The 18,839-nt window shown below is 40.4% G+C and overlaps 1 protein-coding gene across 7 annotated transcripts in view; it reads left to right on the plus strand.

Annotated features, from left to right (window-relative positions):
• ROBO1 (roundabout guidance receptor 1) overlaps positions 1-18,839 on the plus strand; it is a 1,014,318-nt gene that overhangs the window by 838,522 nt on the left and 156,957 nt on the right. For all 7 annotated transcript variants that reach the window (XM_075909735.2, XM_089773438.1, XM_089773439.1 and 4 more), the window contains one exon: positions 3,883-4,040. In XM_075909735.2, the coding sequence (XP_075765850.1) occupies positions 3,883-4,040 (158 nt within the window). The remainder of the gene's footprint in view (positions 1-3,882; positions 4,041-18,839) is intronic.

Below are 18,839 nucleotides of genomic sequence, written 5' to 3' on the forward strand. Positions count from 1 at the left end.
ATGTAATCTGAAAAATGATCCATTGGAATTGGAAAAGGTTCAGAAAAGGGTAACAAAAATGATATAGTGATATAGCATTTCTGCATGAAGAGAGATTAGTAAGATTAAGACTTTTCATCTTGTAAAAGAGATGACTAAGTAGAGATATGATAGAGGTCTATAATGTTGTGACTATTGTGGAGAAAGTTAATAAGGAAGTTTCAGAGGAGAAGCTGTGTTAGTCTGTAACTTTGAAAACAACTAGTGGGCCTGTATTTTATATATATATACAGGACTCGACAAATAATGCAATCTACTCGCCTGTGGTGAGTAGATTGCAACCCGGAAGAGCCAGGTTTGGGCTATCTGCGCATGCGCAGATAGCCGGACAGCAGCACAGCTAGCGAGTGGGGTGTGTGTGTGTGTGTGTGTGTGTGTGTGTGTGTGTGTGTGTGTGTGTTCTTCAAAGGTGATAAAAGCCACACAAGGTTCCATCTACAGTAAAACTCCAATAGTCCGGCATCCAATAGTCTGGCACTCCTGATAGTCCGGCATCAAAATGGCAAGAGCCTGGTGAGTGAGCTTCGGCAAGAAATGAGTCACAAGGTAACAGCGGCAGCAGCTGAACTGAGCAAAAAGGGTAAAAAAAGGCTTAAAAAAACTAAAACATTACAGTATACTGTATACAGTATGTATAATAAAAAGGGTTAAGAACACTTTATATAAGAACACTTTATATAATGTATACAGTATATATATAATGTATACAGTATATATATAACCAGTTTATACCTCCTCATAGTCCGGCATATCTAATAATCTGGCACCACCTAGGTCCCATAGGTTCCGGATTATCGGAAGTCTACTGTAATAGGTTTTCATCTCAGATTTATATATATATACATACACTTATGGTTATTAGCCAGGATAAGTGAAATGGTGTCCCTAGCCCCTCTGTTCACCAGAAGCTAAGAATGGGTGACAGAGGATAGACCACTCAATAAGTGCCTGCTCTATTCTTTCTCTCTGGGACATTGAGCTCTATCAGAGGCAGAGTACTGGGCTAAATGGACCTTTGGCCTAACTAACCCAATATGGCCATTCTTATGTTCTTATTAATTGAACTTTGAGAAAGCAACTCAACTCTTCTGAATTTTTATACTTTCTTGTTAATAAGGGTTTTAAGTTAGCGTCATTAAAAATTTGTGTAACTCTTTGCTTCTGTTGCCAGTATGCTCTCTTCTTTGGAGAAGTGGAAAAAGAAATGAGTTCTAAATGATAAGTGGCAGAGGTCCAGATCCATTTCCCATTACAATAATGGCAAAAATTCTCATTGACTTTGGCAGAATCAATAGCAAGTCCCAGTCCATTACACTATGCAGCTAGTATGTATGGAAGGTTTGGGATTACATAAGATTTTAAGACTATATGCTAAATAGCTTTCAAAATATTTGCCACATTCGATTCATCATGCACATTTAGCTTTCACAGCATGCTGACATTTTGGTCCTTCAGTAACCTCATTCTGACTGCTTTGTAATTCAAATAAAAATAATCCGGGCATTATGGGGGGCAAAAAAGAGAACAGGTGGCAGTACAGGCAAGCAACTGAACTTAAAGTTCACCGTCATAAATGTTATTAGGAGTTAGAGGAGAGATAACAAGCTGCTCTAGCATATCAGTTCTTGAATTGACATTTAGGGTAATAAAAATGACCTGTCATTCCCCTGAAAACAGATAGATGTAACCTGGGTGAATTTCTATGTAAAAGATTGTGACACTCTTTCTAAGTCCACAAAGATAAAATATCTGTGTTAGCTAAACCTGATGGGAAAAGGTTCTCTCAGTTTAGACCAAGTACACGTTCTCGGATCAGTGCAGTCGGGACAAAAAGCATATTAATATATTTTTAGAATCTAATCTCTAGACTAGGTAAAACCTATACAATGAAACAGATTCAGCCAGTGCATTTTATTATTTTCTCCTTTAAACAAATTGTCAATCAAAACTTGACTTGAAAAGCCAACTTAAAACACTAAGCATTCTTTGCTCTTCCGCTCCTAGTCATGCTACAAAGGGAAGAAGCTGCTATCTGATCAGTCTTCTCATTTACCTTCCTCACTCTAGCCAATGTAGGCATCAAGGTCCATTTATTAAAAGATCTGAGCAGCCTGAGAGTGCTGAGGAGGGATGCAATTTAATCAGAATGTCTTCCCCCTCATTTTCCCTCACACACACCCCCTAAAGCCAGAGGATAAAACATGACTAGTAAATGCTGCAAAAAAGTAGCATTAATTCATCCTGTCCTCTTTATAAAGTCATTCAAGACATCACAGAACTGAAGTCCTAGATAGAAGCCAATGGAAACATAGCTGGGATTCATAGGTTTGGTGCTTGGATTTCTGTAGATCCCAGTTTGGTCTCATCTATACTGCCCACATTTTGGCTTGCATGAGTGTGAAAAGAAGTCTGTGTGAAAGTGCTGCATTGTAACTCCCCTCCTAACTTGCGTTAATGCAATCCTGTTTGAAGAGGACTACATTAATGCTAATTCGGAAACCAGACAGGGAAGTTACAATACAGCACTTTGGTGAGCACTGCTGTTCATACACACACACACACACGTATTCGGTGCATTGTCTTGAGAGAGATCCTGACTAGAGATGTAATAGTATAGTCGATGAACCTATTAACTGATAAGCAAAAACGTATAGGTTAATGCTATAGACTGCACACATTTACCTCCCCCCACCCTTGCCAGTAATTTTTTTAGCAGGTTGTCTAGTAGCCCAGATCAGTTCTGGCTCACATTGGGTCCAGAACCTACCCCTGCTGAGGCTTTTCACTTAAAGTGTATTAGGAGCAAGGCAGGCAGGCAGCCCGGCTCAGTTCTGGCTCATGCTAGGTCTGGGAGCTCAGACCCACCTTAGACAGGGTCTGCTGCCACCTTTGGCAGCAGCACTGGGCAACAGGCAGCCAGTCCACAAGGGGAGCTGGTTTTTAAACTGACTCCCCTCATGGACCAGCTTCCGCTTGACACCCTGCACTGCTGCCTCTGATACGGTGGCTACTGCCCCCACTCCTGGGAACTATAAAACAGTCAACTAACCAATAAGAATTCATGAGATTACTCGACTATTCAATTAACCAATATTTAACATCCCTAATCCTGACCCCTGCTGTCACCAGATAATTTCAAATAGAATGGAATAATCCACTGTCAAAGATACAGAGTTATTTGGTTTTAATGTTCTTTTGCGTGGCATTGACTTGGGAAAGTACACTGAAACTGTGTTCACTGGAAACAGTTTTAAAAATTCCTTTACCAAATACGGATACTCTCCAGTGTGGATAGGATTTATGGTAATGGAGAGGGCTACCTTTTTGGAGATATTTAATTTATATTAGACCTAGCACATACCTAAAAAGAAGTTCAAGAAGAGTTTTATTCTATGCCCACTTTTCTGATGATGGTCTGCTGAGCGTCCAGTAGACTCTCCCAAGCAGTACATAGCCATGTAGCTATTTATGCAGGCCAGCAGTAGTCCCACTGAGTGAATAGAACTTGAACAGTTCTTAACATCTCCCAGTTGCAGACTTAAGCAGGTCATAAGAAAGAGTAAATTCCAATGATGACAGCCCTCTAGCAAGAACGTCCTGTTGTGCACATCTAGGAAATAAGTACCAGCCTCAGACAAATAGGGCTCTGGCTAACTATGACTGTTGTGATGGAGAAACACGTATGGTTCACCAGGGAGCTCCCTTGTAGTCCAGTCTAAATCATTGTATGGTTTAATTGCTCACTGCCCTAACAAAAACAATAACTTGGTAAAGTGGCCTTTAGAAGCCAAAGGCCTTTGCTAGCGTGCCCAGAATTGACTTTTCTTGTCTTCACTCCTTCAGTATTACGAGATGACTTCAGACAGAACCCTTCAGATGTAATGGTAGCCGTGGGTGAACCTGCTGTGATGGAATGTCAACCCCCAAGAGGCCATCCAGAACCCACTATCTCCTGGAAAAAAGATGGCTCCCCCCTGGATGACAAAGATGAACGAATTACAGTAAGTGTGAAATATGACATTTGAGAATACTTTTCAGTTCACAATATTCCTCAGCAAACACCACTAATCTACCCATTATTTGTGTGTTGAGCTACATACGCCCAGTCTCTCTGCATTCCCACATGTCTGTTACCTTCCCTAAATACTGCAGAAGATGCATCTCATTCACACATAGCTGGAAATGAATCCTGTCTCATGTATACTAACTCTGGGCTGTACTTTTCTGTTTGATAGAATTGTCATGTGCAACACATCCCATCCTCCTCCTTGAGAGGAGAGCTGGAGAAAAAGATCTAGAGAGGAAAGAATTAAAATCAATTCCTAAGAAAAATATTGTATTTTTGAAAATGATTCCTATTCTGAACTGGGATTAAAGGTCAAAACCACAATCTTTTTTTATGAAAAGGGAAAGTGCAAAGTAAAACTGAGAGTTAAGTTTCCCAACTTTCTACTACTCTGAGCACCAGGGAAGGCTGCGTCTTTGGATTCTGTACTTCTCTGGCTGTCAGTACTGGGATGGAAGGGCTAAGCAACCTCGCTGTGGCAGCCCTCCTGGAAACTTTTCTCAGTTTCACTCTTTGCAGGTGGACAGCCATGAAAATGCCATTTTAATTTGCCCAGTGGAAAATTGATTTTTTTTGCAAGACTTCAATTTTCCTATGGAAAATTTCACTTTTCAGAAATAAGCATTTTTGTAAAAAAAATCTTTCTAAAGAAAATGTTAGACTCGCTCCATTTGACAGTTATGTTGCAATCTTGTGGCTTGTGAAAATAAAATGAATAACATTTTTCAACTCTCACAAATGCTTTCTCTCTAAGGTTACTATTGGTATCTGGGCTCTGTAATAATTGCTTTCAAGCTAAGTAATTTTTCAGTGGTAAGGGTGAATCATTAGTAGTGTAGGTATGCCATTTTAAAAATTTCTTTGAAATGTCTGCTCTACATCCCACAGCAAAGTTATGGAATGGATTACAAAGTGTACTAAGGCTTTTGGGACAAAGTCATATTTTGTTAGGGAGATAATAGCTTATTTTACGTTCTGGAGGTAAGCTCTTCTTTCCATTATAAGTGCTTTCATATGCTTATGTAGGCTGAGGAGTGCAATACACCTGTTATTCTCAAGTATAGAAAAAGCAGACCAGAAAGCTATCATTCTCTTAATTTTTGACATGCAAAACCATAAAAAATTGAGCCTAAATGGTTTTTACTAATGTTAATGCAAAAAGAGTTCAAAAAAGAATTATATGCTGCCAACATGGAGAGCCAGATATTGCTCTAGATGGGTAGAAATGGAAACATCTGAAAATGTATTTCTTGTAAGATCACTTCTGTATTGTGTAATTTACTGTTGTTAAGCTGAAACACTGGAGATGTGTTTATACCTAAAGGGCACGTCTAGACTACGTTCTAATTTCAAAAGAGGAGATGCAAATTCCCCACAAATTTGCATATGTCCTTCCGATCGCTTTTTCTGAAGTGGCTCTTTCGAAAGTGAAAGTAGTCTGGACGCATTTTTTGTTCGGAAAAAAACAAACCCTTTTCCGAAAAAAAATGGTCATCCTAAAAAAAGGAGGTTTACGCGGTTTTTCAAAAAAGTTTTTTTTTCTGAAAAAAACATGTCCAGACTACTTTCACTTTCGAAAGACCCGCTTTCGAAAACGATTGGAAGAGGATATGCAAATTCCCCAGCCCTTTAGGGGAATTTGCATATCCTCTTTCAAAATTAGAATGTAGTTTAGATGTGCCCTTACTCACCTGCTGAAATGGATGATTATAACACACACAAACGTATCAACTAAGTTCAAAATGACGGCTCCTTTTTGAGATCTAAATTATTTTTTCTTGTTTGTTTGTTTTTTCTTTCCTGAGGGCAAAAAAAAGCTTCAGTATTTAGTACCATAGATTTATAAAACAAGAAACATCTATGTATAATGATGGGTGATTATCCAATCACATAACTATAAAATTAAAAATACCTTATAGAAACCTAGGTCAGATTCACAAAGAACTAAATTCCTGAATCCATAGAGCCCTGCATGGATACAAAATTTGTATATGTATTTGCATCCATATCTGCAAAAAATGATCTGTGAATAACTGCAGATATAAAGAGCTTCCCATGGATTTGCAAGGCTCTGAGAGTTGGAACTAGTATTCACAATCCTGCCCCCTTCTGCTCAGCTGCAGCTGAATCCTGTAGGTGCCTAAAGATTTTGTACTTACAGGTCCTTATGTTTCTGCCTCTTGAGCCTGTACGCTGCTATACCAGGCAAAGTTCCTGACATCTAAAACTCAGAGCAATAGCCTAACTGGACAGGGAAAGATAGGCATTCCTGTGCCTGATTTAACTGTGGGACATGATCTTGTAAGTGAGCGCAGGCTTTATTTACTGAAGTGGTCCCTTGTGGATGAACAAGAGGGATTAGGGATGGAGAAGCACTGGCACCCGATTATCTTAGGTGAGAGGCCACTTAGCATTCTAACTTTAGTGAATCCCATTCTATGAAGTCTACACTTGCAACTGAACAACAACAACAACTTTTATTGGTCATGGGTGCTTAGGGTTGCCAGGTGTCTGTTGTTCAACCGGACAGTCTGGTATTTTGGACCTCTGGCCAGTAAAAAAATTCAGAAAATACCAGACATGTGCAATGTCCGGTATTTTCTGGTTTTCTGGCTGGGTGCCTGACAGAAGCCTGGTGGGGGCAGGGGGAGTGGCTGGGAGGCGGGGCGTGATTGACACTGGGAGCCTCTGGTTGTGTATGATGTAGGAGTGATGCCTTGGGGAGGAGGAGAAGCCCTGTCTGTGCTTCTGAGCGCTGTGGAGCGGTAGCCAGACTCGCTTGTGCTTCACCGGGACCATGCACGGGACAGGCAGTGCCCTGGGATCTGCATGTGCCCGGGTCAGTCCCGCTCCCTGCCGACCGATTCGTTCTTCTCCCCCCCCACCCAGCCAGCCCCGCTCCCCAGCCCCGATCTCCCCCCGCCAGCCCTGCCCCCCCCCCCCCACAGCCAGCCCCACTCCCCTCCTGGCCGGTTCCTCCCCCCCCCCCCCATCAAGTGTGTCCAGTATTTTTTTTGAAGTTACCTGGTAACCCTATGGGTGCTTAAACCCCTTTACTCTCTGAACAACAAATGTTTTGCTTTAACTGCAAGGGTAAATGTTGGAAGGAGCCCACCTTTTCATGTGGGCTAGAAGTATTTTGTCAGAAAAAGTGCCAACAAACAGAATTTACCTGCACTGACTTTGTTGCTAAATACTGCATAGTGTAGACTTAGCCTAAGGAATCCTTAGACAAAGTCTACACTGGCACTTCAGAGTGCTGTAACTTTCTGGCTCAGGGGTATGAAAAAACAAAGCCTGCCCCCTCGCCACCCTCCCCCCCAGCATAGCATGTGACAGTGCTGTGAAGCACCAGTGTGAACCAGGCCATAGCACTAGGAACCAAGCTCTCAGAGCTGATACCTACTCTCATCATTGAGGTGGTTTACACAGAGCGCTGGGAGAGCTGTCTCTTAGCGCTCATGTTGTATCCATGCTTTCAGTTTGAAGTGCTGCTGCAGCTGTGCTTTAAACTGTTAAGTGTCAACAAAGATTGTCAGCACATCTAGGTTTCGTTTGAATCTAAGCCCTTATTTATGAGTTGTTTCAAAAGAAATCCCCTTAACCTAAAATGTATGTTTACATTTCCTTGCTCTGTAAAGTAGTTTGAAATTAAGTAAGCAGAAGATTAAAACAACATTACATATCTTTGTGAAATGCATTCTGAAGTGTATTATTTGTTGCTACCATTCATTCTGTTGTAGGAATTTCCAGTGCTCTTTAATGTGGTACATTCTCTTGTTGCATTTTAAAAGTGCTGTTCACCCACTTGTGAGAACAAAGACATACCCAGAACAAAGGAAACATACATTAATTGACAAACACCTTCTGTATTTCTTAAATCTGTGCTTGTTCTGAAGGAAGAGCACTTAACTCTCTATTTGCTTTCTAATGATTATATACACTAGATATATAATCTAACTAGATTAGTTAGTGGCCACCTAACTAGAATTTGTCCATCACTCCACCTAACAAAACCATTTTATATTTTCAGTTTGTGTTCATAAAAACGAACAAGAAACGGGATTTGGTATAGGTGTAGGAATAAACTTGGTTCAGATACTGCATTGTGATTAAATGCTTACTTTGTATTGAGGGGCATGAATTAATGTTGCTGAGACGGCAAACTCCACTGAATAAATGTACGTCACATTTGCTATACATTGTCTTAAACAGCACTATTAATAGCATGGCATCTTTCTCATACAGCTGAGATTGGAACAACATTATAATTCAAATTCCCATTTCTAAACAGCTGTAAAGGAGTCTTGCCAAGAAGGATAAATATACATTCAGTGGTATTTCTTAGCAGCTTTGCAGTAGCAATGGATATTTTCTTGCTTTGGTGATATTTTGGAGACAAAGAAAAATGGATTGGGAGTAGATAGCATGCTAAAGGAGAAAAGTACAAGATTTGGGGAGCTTAATTTAGTGAGGTACAGATAAATCAGAATTTCTTATGTAGCATTATTTCATCCAATAATAGAGTCAGAGAGGATGAAACCATTTAATATGACTAAAATGATGGTGAAGGAATAAGTTTTAAAGCAGTATTTGAAAGCACATTAGTTAGGTTTAATTGAGCACTTCTTTACCTGCCATCATATATTTGTGCATGCATCCATGTTGGGTAAAGTCCTGTATCCACAGAAGTCAATGGCCAAACTTCTGTTTCACCGATTAAACTTTAGAAGTTTGGTTGAAACAAAAAACAGGACTATGTAGCACTTTAAAGACTAACAAGATGGTTTATTTAGGTGATGAGATTTCGTGGGCCAGACCCACTTCCTCAGATCAAATAGTGGGAGACAATTGTCACACCCATATATACCAAAGCAGCGGTCCCTAACCTTTTGAGGTTGTCGGGCGCCAGGGGGCGTGGCCGTTTGCCCGCCGGGTGCCAGGGGGCGGGGACACTAGCGCGGCCGGGGGGCGGGCCCCCCCTTACTGCATGCCCGGGGGCGGCCCCCCCTTGCCGTGCGCCCGGGGGCGGGCCCCCCCCATCTGCGTGCCTGGGGGCGGGGCCCCCCATAGCCGCGTGCCCTGGGGCAGGGCCCCCTCCAAGGGCCGCGCGCCCGGGGCCGGCGCTCCCCCCCCACCCGCCCGGGGCCGGCGCTCCCCCCCTCCCGCCGAGTGCCGCGCGCCCGGGGCTGGCTCCCCCCCTCCCGCCGAGTGCCGCGCGCCTGGCGCTCCCCCCCCCGCCGCGTGCCCGGGGCCGGCGCCCGCCCCCGCCGAGTGCCGTGCGCCCGGCGCTCCCCCCCTCCTGCCGAGTGCCGCGCACCCGGGGCCGGCGCTCCCCCCCGCCGCGTGCCCGGGGCCAGGCCCGCCCCACCGAGTGCCGCGCGCCCGGCGCTCCCCCTGCCAAGCGCGCTCCCCCCCGCAAGCGCCCGTGCGGGCGCATTGGGGACCACGGTTCCAAAGGATACAATTAAAAAAATGAACACATATGAAAAGGACAAATCAAATTTCAGAACAGAAGGAGGATGGGAGGAGGAGGTAAATGTCTGTGAGCTAATGATATTAGAGGTGATAATTGGGGAAGCTATCTTTGTAATAGGTAAGATAATTGATGTCTTTGTTTAAGCTTAGGTGTAAAGTGTCGCATTTAAGCATGAATGACAGTTCAGAGGATTCTCTTTCAAGTGTAGTCTTAAAAGGTCTTTGAAGCAGGATGCAGGTAATCAAGTCGTTGAGACAATGTCTTTTCTGGTTGAAATGGCAAGAAACTGTTTTTTCTTTGTGATCCTGTCTAATATCTGTTTTGTGGGCCTTGATTCTTTGGCGAAGTGTCTGAGACGTTTGTCCAATGTATATAGCAGATGGACACTTTCGGCACATGATAGCATAAATTATATTTCTGGATGCGCAGGAATATGTGTTCTTGATCTTATAACTCACTTGGTTAGGTCCAATAATGGTATCATCAGAGTGAATATGTGGACAAAGCTGGCAACGGGGTTTGTTGCAAGGGAAGGTACCAGGGTTGGTATTAGTGTGGTATGTCCTGTGGTGGTTGGTAAGAATCATCTTGAGTTTAAGTGGTTATCTATAGAAAACTATGGGTCTGTCTCCCAGAGACTCTTGGAGTTTAGTATCCTGTTCCAGTATAGGCTGTAGTTTATTGATAATGTGTTGGACATGTTTAAGTTGGGGGGCTGTAGGTGATGACAAGTGGTGTTCTATTGTTGGTTTCCTTGGGTCTGTCTTGAAGTAGATGGTTTCTTGGTATTCGTCTGGCTCTTTCAATTTGCTTTTTTATTTCTCCAGGTGGATAGTTGAGGTTTATAAATGCTTGGTAGAGATCCTGAAGTTTCTGGTCTCTGTCAGTGGGATTAGAGCAGATGCGGTTGTATCAAAGGGCTTGGCTATAGATGATGGATGATGGATCGTGTGGTGTGTTCTGGATTGGAGCTGGAGGCATGTAGGTAACTATATGAGTCAGTGGGTTTTCTGTAGAGAGTGGTGTCTAATTTTCTATTGCTGATTTGTATGAAAATTGCAGGAACACGGAAGAGAGTTAAATAGGTGGATATGTATGTTTGTATTATGTATGTTTATATATAAAACTTGTGAACTTACAGGATAGGATTCACTCTGTAGTTAAGTTTGTCAAACTTTTGATATTGGCAAGACTTTCAGAACTTACTAGCTTAAATCTATTGTCATTTCTAGACTGAACTCCTGTACAACATTGGGCCACAGAACTTCCCCAAAATAATTCTTAGGGTGTATATTTTAAGGAAATAATTAAGTCTTGTTTTAAAATACGTAATGCTGGGTAAAAAAAAGCTTTGCATTGTCCTGGATGTTGCACAACGCAAGTGTCTAGCCCATTTTAGATGGTAGCTTCATAGTCACTATTTTTCTTGAAGAAAGATAAAAGTATATCAATCATCTGCTATTGAAAGGAATAGCACTATGTACTGAAAACCTGTCGTCTACAGAGAATACACAACTAAGCAAAAATTGAGAAGTGACACACAAATCCAGCCATGCGGAATAAGGGATTTACTGGTACAATGATGAGCAATGAAATGGTTAATAATGTTAGCTGCTGAATAGTCACATAATTGGCCTTCTCATGTAACATTGAATTATGATATATCGAGGAAGTTCACACTTTTCTTAAGGCTGCAGTTTCAGTTTGTCTGAGTGCAGACTTTGAAAAACAATGAGTCATATTGTTAAGGCATACCTTTGCAACCAGAGTTCCTAAGAGGTCAATTTTGTTTTAAATGAAAAGTTAGACCTTGTCAGATTCAGTAAAAATTTACAGAGAATGCCCTGAAATTCACATAGTTCATGAACTTTTCATGATGATGTGCTTCCATTATCCTGCATCCTGAGGTTCCCTTCATTTAGTTCTACATAGAATATTTTATCTTGGAGAGCCATGGTGAAATGTTTCATATTTTTAGATATTCTCTGCAGGTGTCTAATTGCCCACTAACCACATCTTCAGTGTGATCTCTCAAGCCCACAGTTTTATGCAACAACTCGTTGACTAAACTTTGAGTGAACAATAGAGCATTTACACAATGTGACAATTTTTTCTACCGAATATGATTCGTAAATAGTATCTGTGATTGATTGGCATGTTTTTAGCAGGCAGGTAAGTACTGCAAGAAAGTAACCAGTTCCCCACAAAGCTGTCAAAGAAAGTTGACCATAAGAGACAGTAAACATTTTTTAAAAAGCACCTACTGGCTTTAAATTAGGATTGGAGCCTACTTTATGTTAACAGTGTAAATGCAACTCTGCCCTGAAGAACTTAAGGTCTAATTTGAAATAACATGTACCTACCAAGAGTATCTGACAAACAAATGAACAGAAGGAGCAGAAAGGAAAAGGAAAGTGAATATCAGACCACACAAACATTAAGATAGTTAGTGCCCAAACTGATGGCACAAAAATGGGAGATGGTGACCCTGATCGAGAGCTTTAGTTGTGTGGACATAAAGATGATGTAAGATCTTGGAAATATAGAGGCTATAACAACAGAATTTAAAGCATCCACCTCTACCTTTAGTGCTATGTGTGTGGTTCCTAGCTATTTTCCAGTTCCTAGCTATTTTCTAAGTTGGATGTCAAGTTAAAAAGCATAATCTCAGTAATATTTGCAGCATAAGCAATGTTAAAAATGTGGGGAGAAGAGAAAACAAGGAAAGCAGACAATGGAAGGCTCAATCAGAAGAGCAAAGAAGATGAGGAGAGGCGAGAGGGAACAGCCCTCTCAGGAAGTGTATGTGAGGGGGGAATTAGAAGGAAGGACAGCGGTGCAAGGAAAGTGCTGAGATGGAGGAAAAGAGACTTTGGGAGTCCAGGAAATGTTCATGTATCTGCAACTGATTTTAATTTCTAAAACTAAAATGAAATTAAAATGAAATAAATCACTTGCCTGTGATTTCCTTGCTCCCATTGCTTTGTAAGTTAATGTGGTTAGGACTTAAACCCATAATTACTTCTGCATATGAATGTCTTTATTATTCAGTAAGTAACCAGGATCTGACCATTCAAATTCAAGTTCTTCAGACTGGAGGTTGGTCTCTAAACTGCCTATCAAGTTTCTGGGCACTAAAAGAGTAATTCATAGATTTCAAGTCCGGAAGTAACCACTGTCATTTAGTCTGACCTCATGCATAACATAGAATGTTCCCAAGAATAATTTTCTAAAGAAATAAATAAGAAAGATAGTAGGGATGGCGATAAAGGACAGATGGGGAGAAAATGAAGGAAAGAGACATGTGCATCCTGATAGCGTTTTAGAAACTTAGCCTAACGAGCACACTCAGTGACAGAAACCTGCACTTACCAGCTTAAACATATTACTCCCTGAAAAACAAAAAAAAAAAAACCATAAACTCCGCCAGTTTGATTCCTTACCCTTGATGCACCTTTCCCAACTTCAATTTATCTTCCATAGGAAAGGCTCTTCTGGGTATAGATGGGATTAATTTCTGCCTTTTCTTCTACCCATTCCCTACATTAGGAACTGGTCAATTTTTACTGGTATGCATAATGTTTTGTTGTTGCTGTAATGACAAAGATCACCTTTGCTGATCCAGCGATTTATAGAATTCTGTTCCTGTTAAAGTAATGATATTATGAATAGTCTCAAGTAATTATAAATAAGTAGGACCCTTTTCCAGTAATCTAATTAATTGACAGGAACACTGTAGAAAACAAACAAAAATTTCTGAAAAAAAACAACAAATGGTCTAGTAGCACTTTATAGATTAACAAAACATGTAGATGGTATCATGAGTTATCATGAGCACAGCAGAACACTTCTTCAGATGACCGGAGTTTTCTGAGTGAATGATAGCTTTGATGGAGTCATTCATTCCACAGAAGCATATGTTTGCATACTGTCAAGATTTCATCAGTCAGTTATGGAAAAATAATATTTTTCAAGATACAAGAATGTTTCATACCTCCAATATGCTATCAAAGGCTCAGGTAAAAACAGAAATAGAGAATTCAAGCTACAGTTTAAGTCATTCAGAAATGTTTATGTTACAAGACAATCCACATAGAACCTGTATGCATTATTCATTCTATAACTTTGATCTTAAAAGCTGAGAATCTTAAACATGGAAAGATCAATGTCATTTCAAAGTTTTTCTTTCAAAAACCCCAAATGAGGATGATTCAGGATAAATGATAGATGAGAGTTGATATGAAAGGGAAAAAAATGGATTCATGGTATTTCACCCAAATTCAGATGAAAAAGCTCTGCTTTTGAAATAAGTTACAAAGGTATTTTAACATGCTACCATCCCTTTTCATATATATGTAAATGAATTCTTCATATTACATTTTTCATGTTCAGTATTCCTTCTTTATTCTACCATGCACACTCTTTATTTCATGTGAACAATTAAGGGCTCCTTCTCATGTCTGGGGAAGGTATTGTGGGAAATGAACAGAAACTGGAAAATCTGTTTTTATAATTCCTTTATAGCTCAGTATACACATATATTTTTGTATATATTTGCTCCATTTACTGTACTTCATAACTGGATAAACTTGTCTTTCTATTTCACTGTAATACCTATTTATACCCCACACAAATTGACAAAAATTAGGCAAAAGGTTTGTTACCTAAATAAACATACCCATTTCCTTAATTCTGCTGGAAGAAAAAAGCATAGTTTCTGTTTATTCTGTTCTACAGGAAGTTGTGCCCTAACCTGATTTAACTGCTTTTTTCTTTTTTAAAAAAAGTTTAAATTAAACAGGGCAAATACAAACTCAATGCAATAATTTTGCCTCGGATTTTGTTTCAAAAGCCAAGCTACTCCCTATGTGCCTTATTCACCTTTGATTGGCCACAAACCTTGTGGCAGTGAAGACTAACCCTAACAATTCTAGGACTAGCAGTGTTGCTAAGAGAAAGAATTCTACCAATTCTGCAGGTAAATTCCTTAAATTATAAGTAGATCATTTTATGGACATCTTTGGAGGTGGTCCAGCTAGGGTATAATGAACAAACCCATAAACCAAAAAAATTGTGATTTTTTTGACTGTTTATATCTTATTACTTATCAGCACGAACAATATCTTCAAAAATCCAGATGCTACAACAGTGTTTGTCACATATAGTTCTTTTAAGATGATCATAATCCTTTTCTGACCTTGAAATCCATAAAAACACTCCATTGTGTTAAACTTATTTTGAATACTTTATTTAACAGTGATATATAGCATTAAAATTAAAAATTGAGCAAAGAAGTATGGGGGGAGAATATATTCTCTTGCATAGACTCTGCTTATATTAATAAATTTGAAGGCTCCTAAACTGAGCCAAAGTTCTCTACAAAAGTTTCTTTTGTTCCTGCTTATGAACTGATAACCTAGCTAGAGAAAATATAAATGCCTGCAGCTCGGATTAGATTGTGTAGCAAATAAAATATGTTAGCTTTCTGAGGTTTGAGACGTGCATATATCTAGAGAGTAGAGGATATAAGGATTTTCCTGTTAAAGGGGCTTATTGAGATTTTTAAAACTAAAAAACAATCTGAAATGATAAAATTGGAGTCTGGAAGAGGATTCTTCCTCTTTAGAAGTTTTAATAAAGATGGTTCTCTCAGCCTGCATTACCTGTGATACTCAGAGGATTCAAGATTCTATTTTGTGAATGGCTAGAAGAAAACGTGATTTAATATGTAAAGAAATAAACTGCTTGTTAAAAATTCTTTCCTACTGAAAAAGTGAAGATTGTTAGCAGTGGCTGGTGAATTCGGGGAATTGTAAAGAAACTGTCTTTATATTATATTCAGTCAGGCTGAGCTCTCGAGTTAGATTGCACACCCAGTGTATTTTCTATTGCCAAGGAAACAAATATATGTGTGAACCATCATGTTAGCAAAACTGAGAAAGAAACAGAGTAAGAATACTACCAGTATTTTCCACATCCAAGTCCGATATATGATCTGAATCTAGAGTGTGGCTCTGCCTGTGCAGCATGTTTATAAGTACATATGGTCTCTCTCAATATAAAATTTCCCGTGGGATTACAGAATGACGTCATCATGTCATCTGCGTCCACAGGAGCCAAGCCCTACCCACTCCCAGCCTAGCCTTCCCCAGGGGCCACCTGGAGACCTGGGGCTGCAGTGCTGGAGCCCTGGGCCCTCCCCTTCCCAGTGGCCGGGGGGAGAGCCAGAGCTGCCGTGGCCTTGGTCCAGCCCTCCTCCGGTGGCTGGAGGGAAACCTGGAGCTCCCACAGCCTCAGTCCGACCCTCCCCGGTCGTCAGGGGGAGTAGGGTTGCCAGATGGTTTCAACAGAAATACCGGACACACTTGACATTAGATCATAATCTACATTACATCTGATTTAGAAAATACCAGACATTTCTATTTTCTTATTTATATTTTCTCAATTTGTTTCCTGAACAGAAAGCTCAAATACTGGTTTGTCCAGTTCAAAACCGGACACCTGGCAACCCTAAGTGGGAGAGCCAGGGCTGCTGCACCGTAGCCTTGGCCCGGCCCTCCCCAGCGGCTAGAGGGGAGACCTAGGGCTGGCATGGCCTTGGCCTAGCCCTCCCCGGTGACTAGGGACAGAGCTGGGGCTGCCTCAAGTGTGACCCTTTCCCATGGACTGAGGGAGAGCCATGGCTGCTGCACCGTGGCCTCAGCCCAGCCCTTCCTAGAGACTGGGAGCAGAGCCAGGGCTGCCTTGGTCCAGACCTCCCCAGCCGGTAGGGGAACACCCAGGGCTGGTGCATCCTCAGAGTAGTTTGTAGTTTGGAGCTATAAATACCACACCTGGGATCTGATTTGTGTTTTGTTTCAATAATACTGCTGTTTGATTATTGGGAGTAGTTTGGTCAAGCTACCAATGCATCCAGATGGATTGAATGACTTAGTCCTGCCATTGCTGCTATTCCTGTTAGTGACTTGGGAAACCTAAAAACATAGGCCCTGATTCAGGAGAGTACTTAAGCACATGCTAGACTTAGCTCTTGTTTTTAAGGGAAAAAATAATTCCATTTACATAGCACTAGAGAGAAATAAGAGGTAAGTTATCTTAACAGCAGTTATATTTGCTATAAATGGAATCTCCAAAATCCTCACCTCATTGCCTTTCCAAACAGCAAAGCCCTTCTGGAAGGGATTTGTGTGCAAAAGTAGACACTATGTATCTGAATATTCTTGGTGTTTTTGTTATTACTTGTTGTTCACCGACAGCAGTTGTCACTTCAAATGGAAATCTCAGATATCTGGTAACTGAAGCTTTATGGTATATCCTGCTTTTATGAATTAGTTTTGTAAAGTAAAAATTACACACACTTTAAAAATGCTTTAAAACTTCTCAGCAATCCATATGCTGAGTTTGCAAATATTATATCTAATAATTAAAAGAAGAAACATGTAAAATAAAAATAGGGGAGAAGAGGCGTGATTTTTGGAGCCTCGAACAGATGTGAGTGATTAGAGTGCCCTTGTTTGGAAGGCTTTGATTTTTTTCTTTATTTTTAAAGTTTTAGCCACTTCTTTTTTACTTATTTCAGCTTATTTTGATAGTTTTGCTTTACCAAATCTCCTGTGACGCTTCTGATTATATGAAAAGCCTAATCCAAAGCACAGTACTTCAAATGTAATTTTTCAGTTCTTGGATTTCCTTGACCCAACAGTGTAATTCTGTCTTTCCTGGTCCTAATGCATTTAAATTACCTTTAGTCAGGCTTCTGCCAAGAAATGAAATCTGCAGTGTGCAAAAGCATGGAACTGACATAGAATTGGTCAGATGACATCCAATACTTCTATGTAGGACTAGACAGAAAATGTTGAGAGACTGTCACAAATTATATGGTTTGGAGACTTGGGTAACCAGGCTGAAGGACTCTTCTTTGCAACTTGAAATCTTTATATCAAAAAAGTAATAATAATAGCAAGACATTGGAAAATAAATTCACCTGGAGTTGGAGCCTAAAGCCTGGATCAGAATTTAATACTAATAGTATTTCTTGAAAACACTGGAAATCCAAAAAACAGTTTAATTTTGAGTTTTGTGTGTTTGTTATCTGAGTTTCTGATTTTTGGCATGTCTCCAAATTTATTATCATGTTAGTGATTTTGCCATTTCTAGAATGATTCTTTAATCTTTCTAATAGCTAGAGATCATTTGTTTCTATTTACTAGTGCAACATTTAGCAGTTGCTTGGGAATTTCCCCCCCTCAACTTTCAAGAATCACTGTCTGCCTGATTATATTTTGGCATGTGGCAGGGTGGTTCAAAGAGAGGGGATCAAATGGTTCCACTGGAACTGAGCCAGGGTCTGTAAAGAGCCTCTGGTTTTGTTGTTGTTTATTTTGTTTTTGTTTTAATTACTCATTCTTGTGGCACTTCTCAGGAAGACACAGACTTATGAGTCTACTGCTTGACTTAGTGTGAGGTACCCTTATCTGTACCTGCCAGTGACCAGTGCTCCAGCCACAAAACATGCAAGTATTCTTCTCTCATCTCAGGCAGGTTTCATTGTCCCTAGTGGAGGTTAGCAATAAGGACGTTGCAGCCCTTCAGGCCCTCTGTGCATCCCATAATGGTATACAGACCTTTAACCACTGGTCACTCACAGAATTACCAAACCCAGTGTTCCCAAAGGAACAGTTCACTACAACTGCTTAGTTACAATTAGAATACAGTTCTACTTAGCAAACAGTGCCTAAATATGCTTATAGAGAAAGCAAGTGTATCAAAGAAAGTCAGTTTATCAAAGAATAGAGATTGATATGATAGCAAACAGAAATGCTAAGAACAAAGAACTCCATACACAATTAAGACACATGTTCTAGAGCCTACAGTTAGCTAACAAGATGTCCTCTTGTCTAATATGGTATGCTCACCCAAAGTCCTTCTCACAGCAGTTTTCAACCAGGATGTCTGAGACATTTTTCTCATGAGCTCAAGCATATTGATGGACTGTTTCCCCAGATGAAGGATGCCTGGTTGGGTGGCTTTCTACCCCCCTGTATTTATTAGACTCATCTTAGTGGTTTTTTACCTGTAAGCATGATTTTCTTCCATGTTGTTCATCTCTTCCTGTTAATTTCTTCCTCGAAATCCCCACAATCCCTTCATTTGCATTTGGCTCAGTATGCCAATTCCCTTCTATTGGAGGTTCACACACAGGACACATTAGTCGGCTAATATTTTGCAAAGATTATGTTCATAGAATCATAGGGC

The sequence above is a fragment of the Pelodiscus sinensis genome, chromosome 1 (assembly GCF_052426305.1).
Source record: "Pelodiscus sinensis isolate ZL-2025 chromosome 1, ASM5242630v1, whole genome shotgun sequence".
NCBI classification, from domain to species: domain Eukaryota; kingdom Metazoa; phylum Chordata; order Testudines; family Trionychidae; genus Pelodiscus; species Pelodiscus sinensis.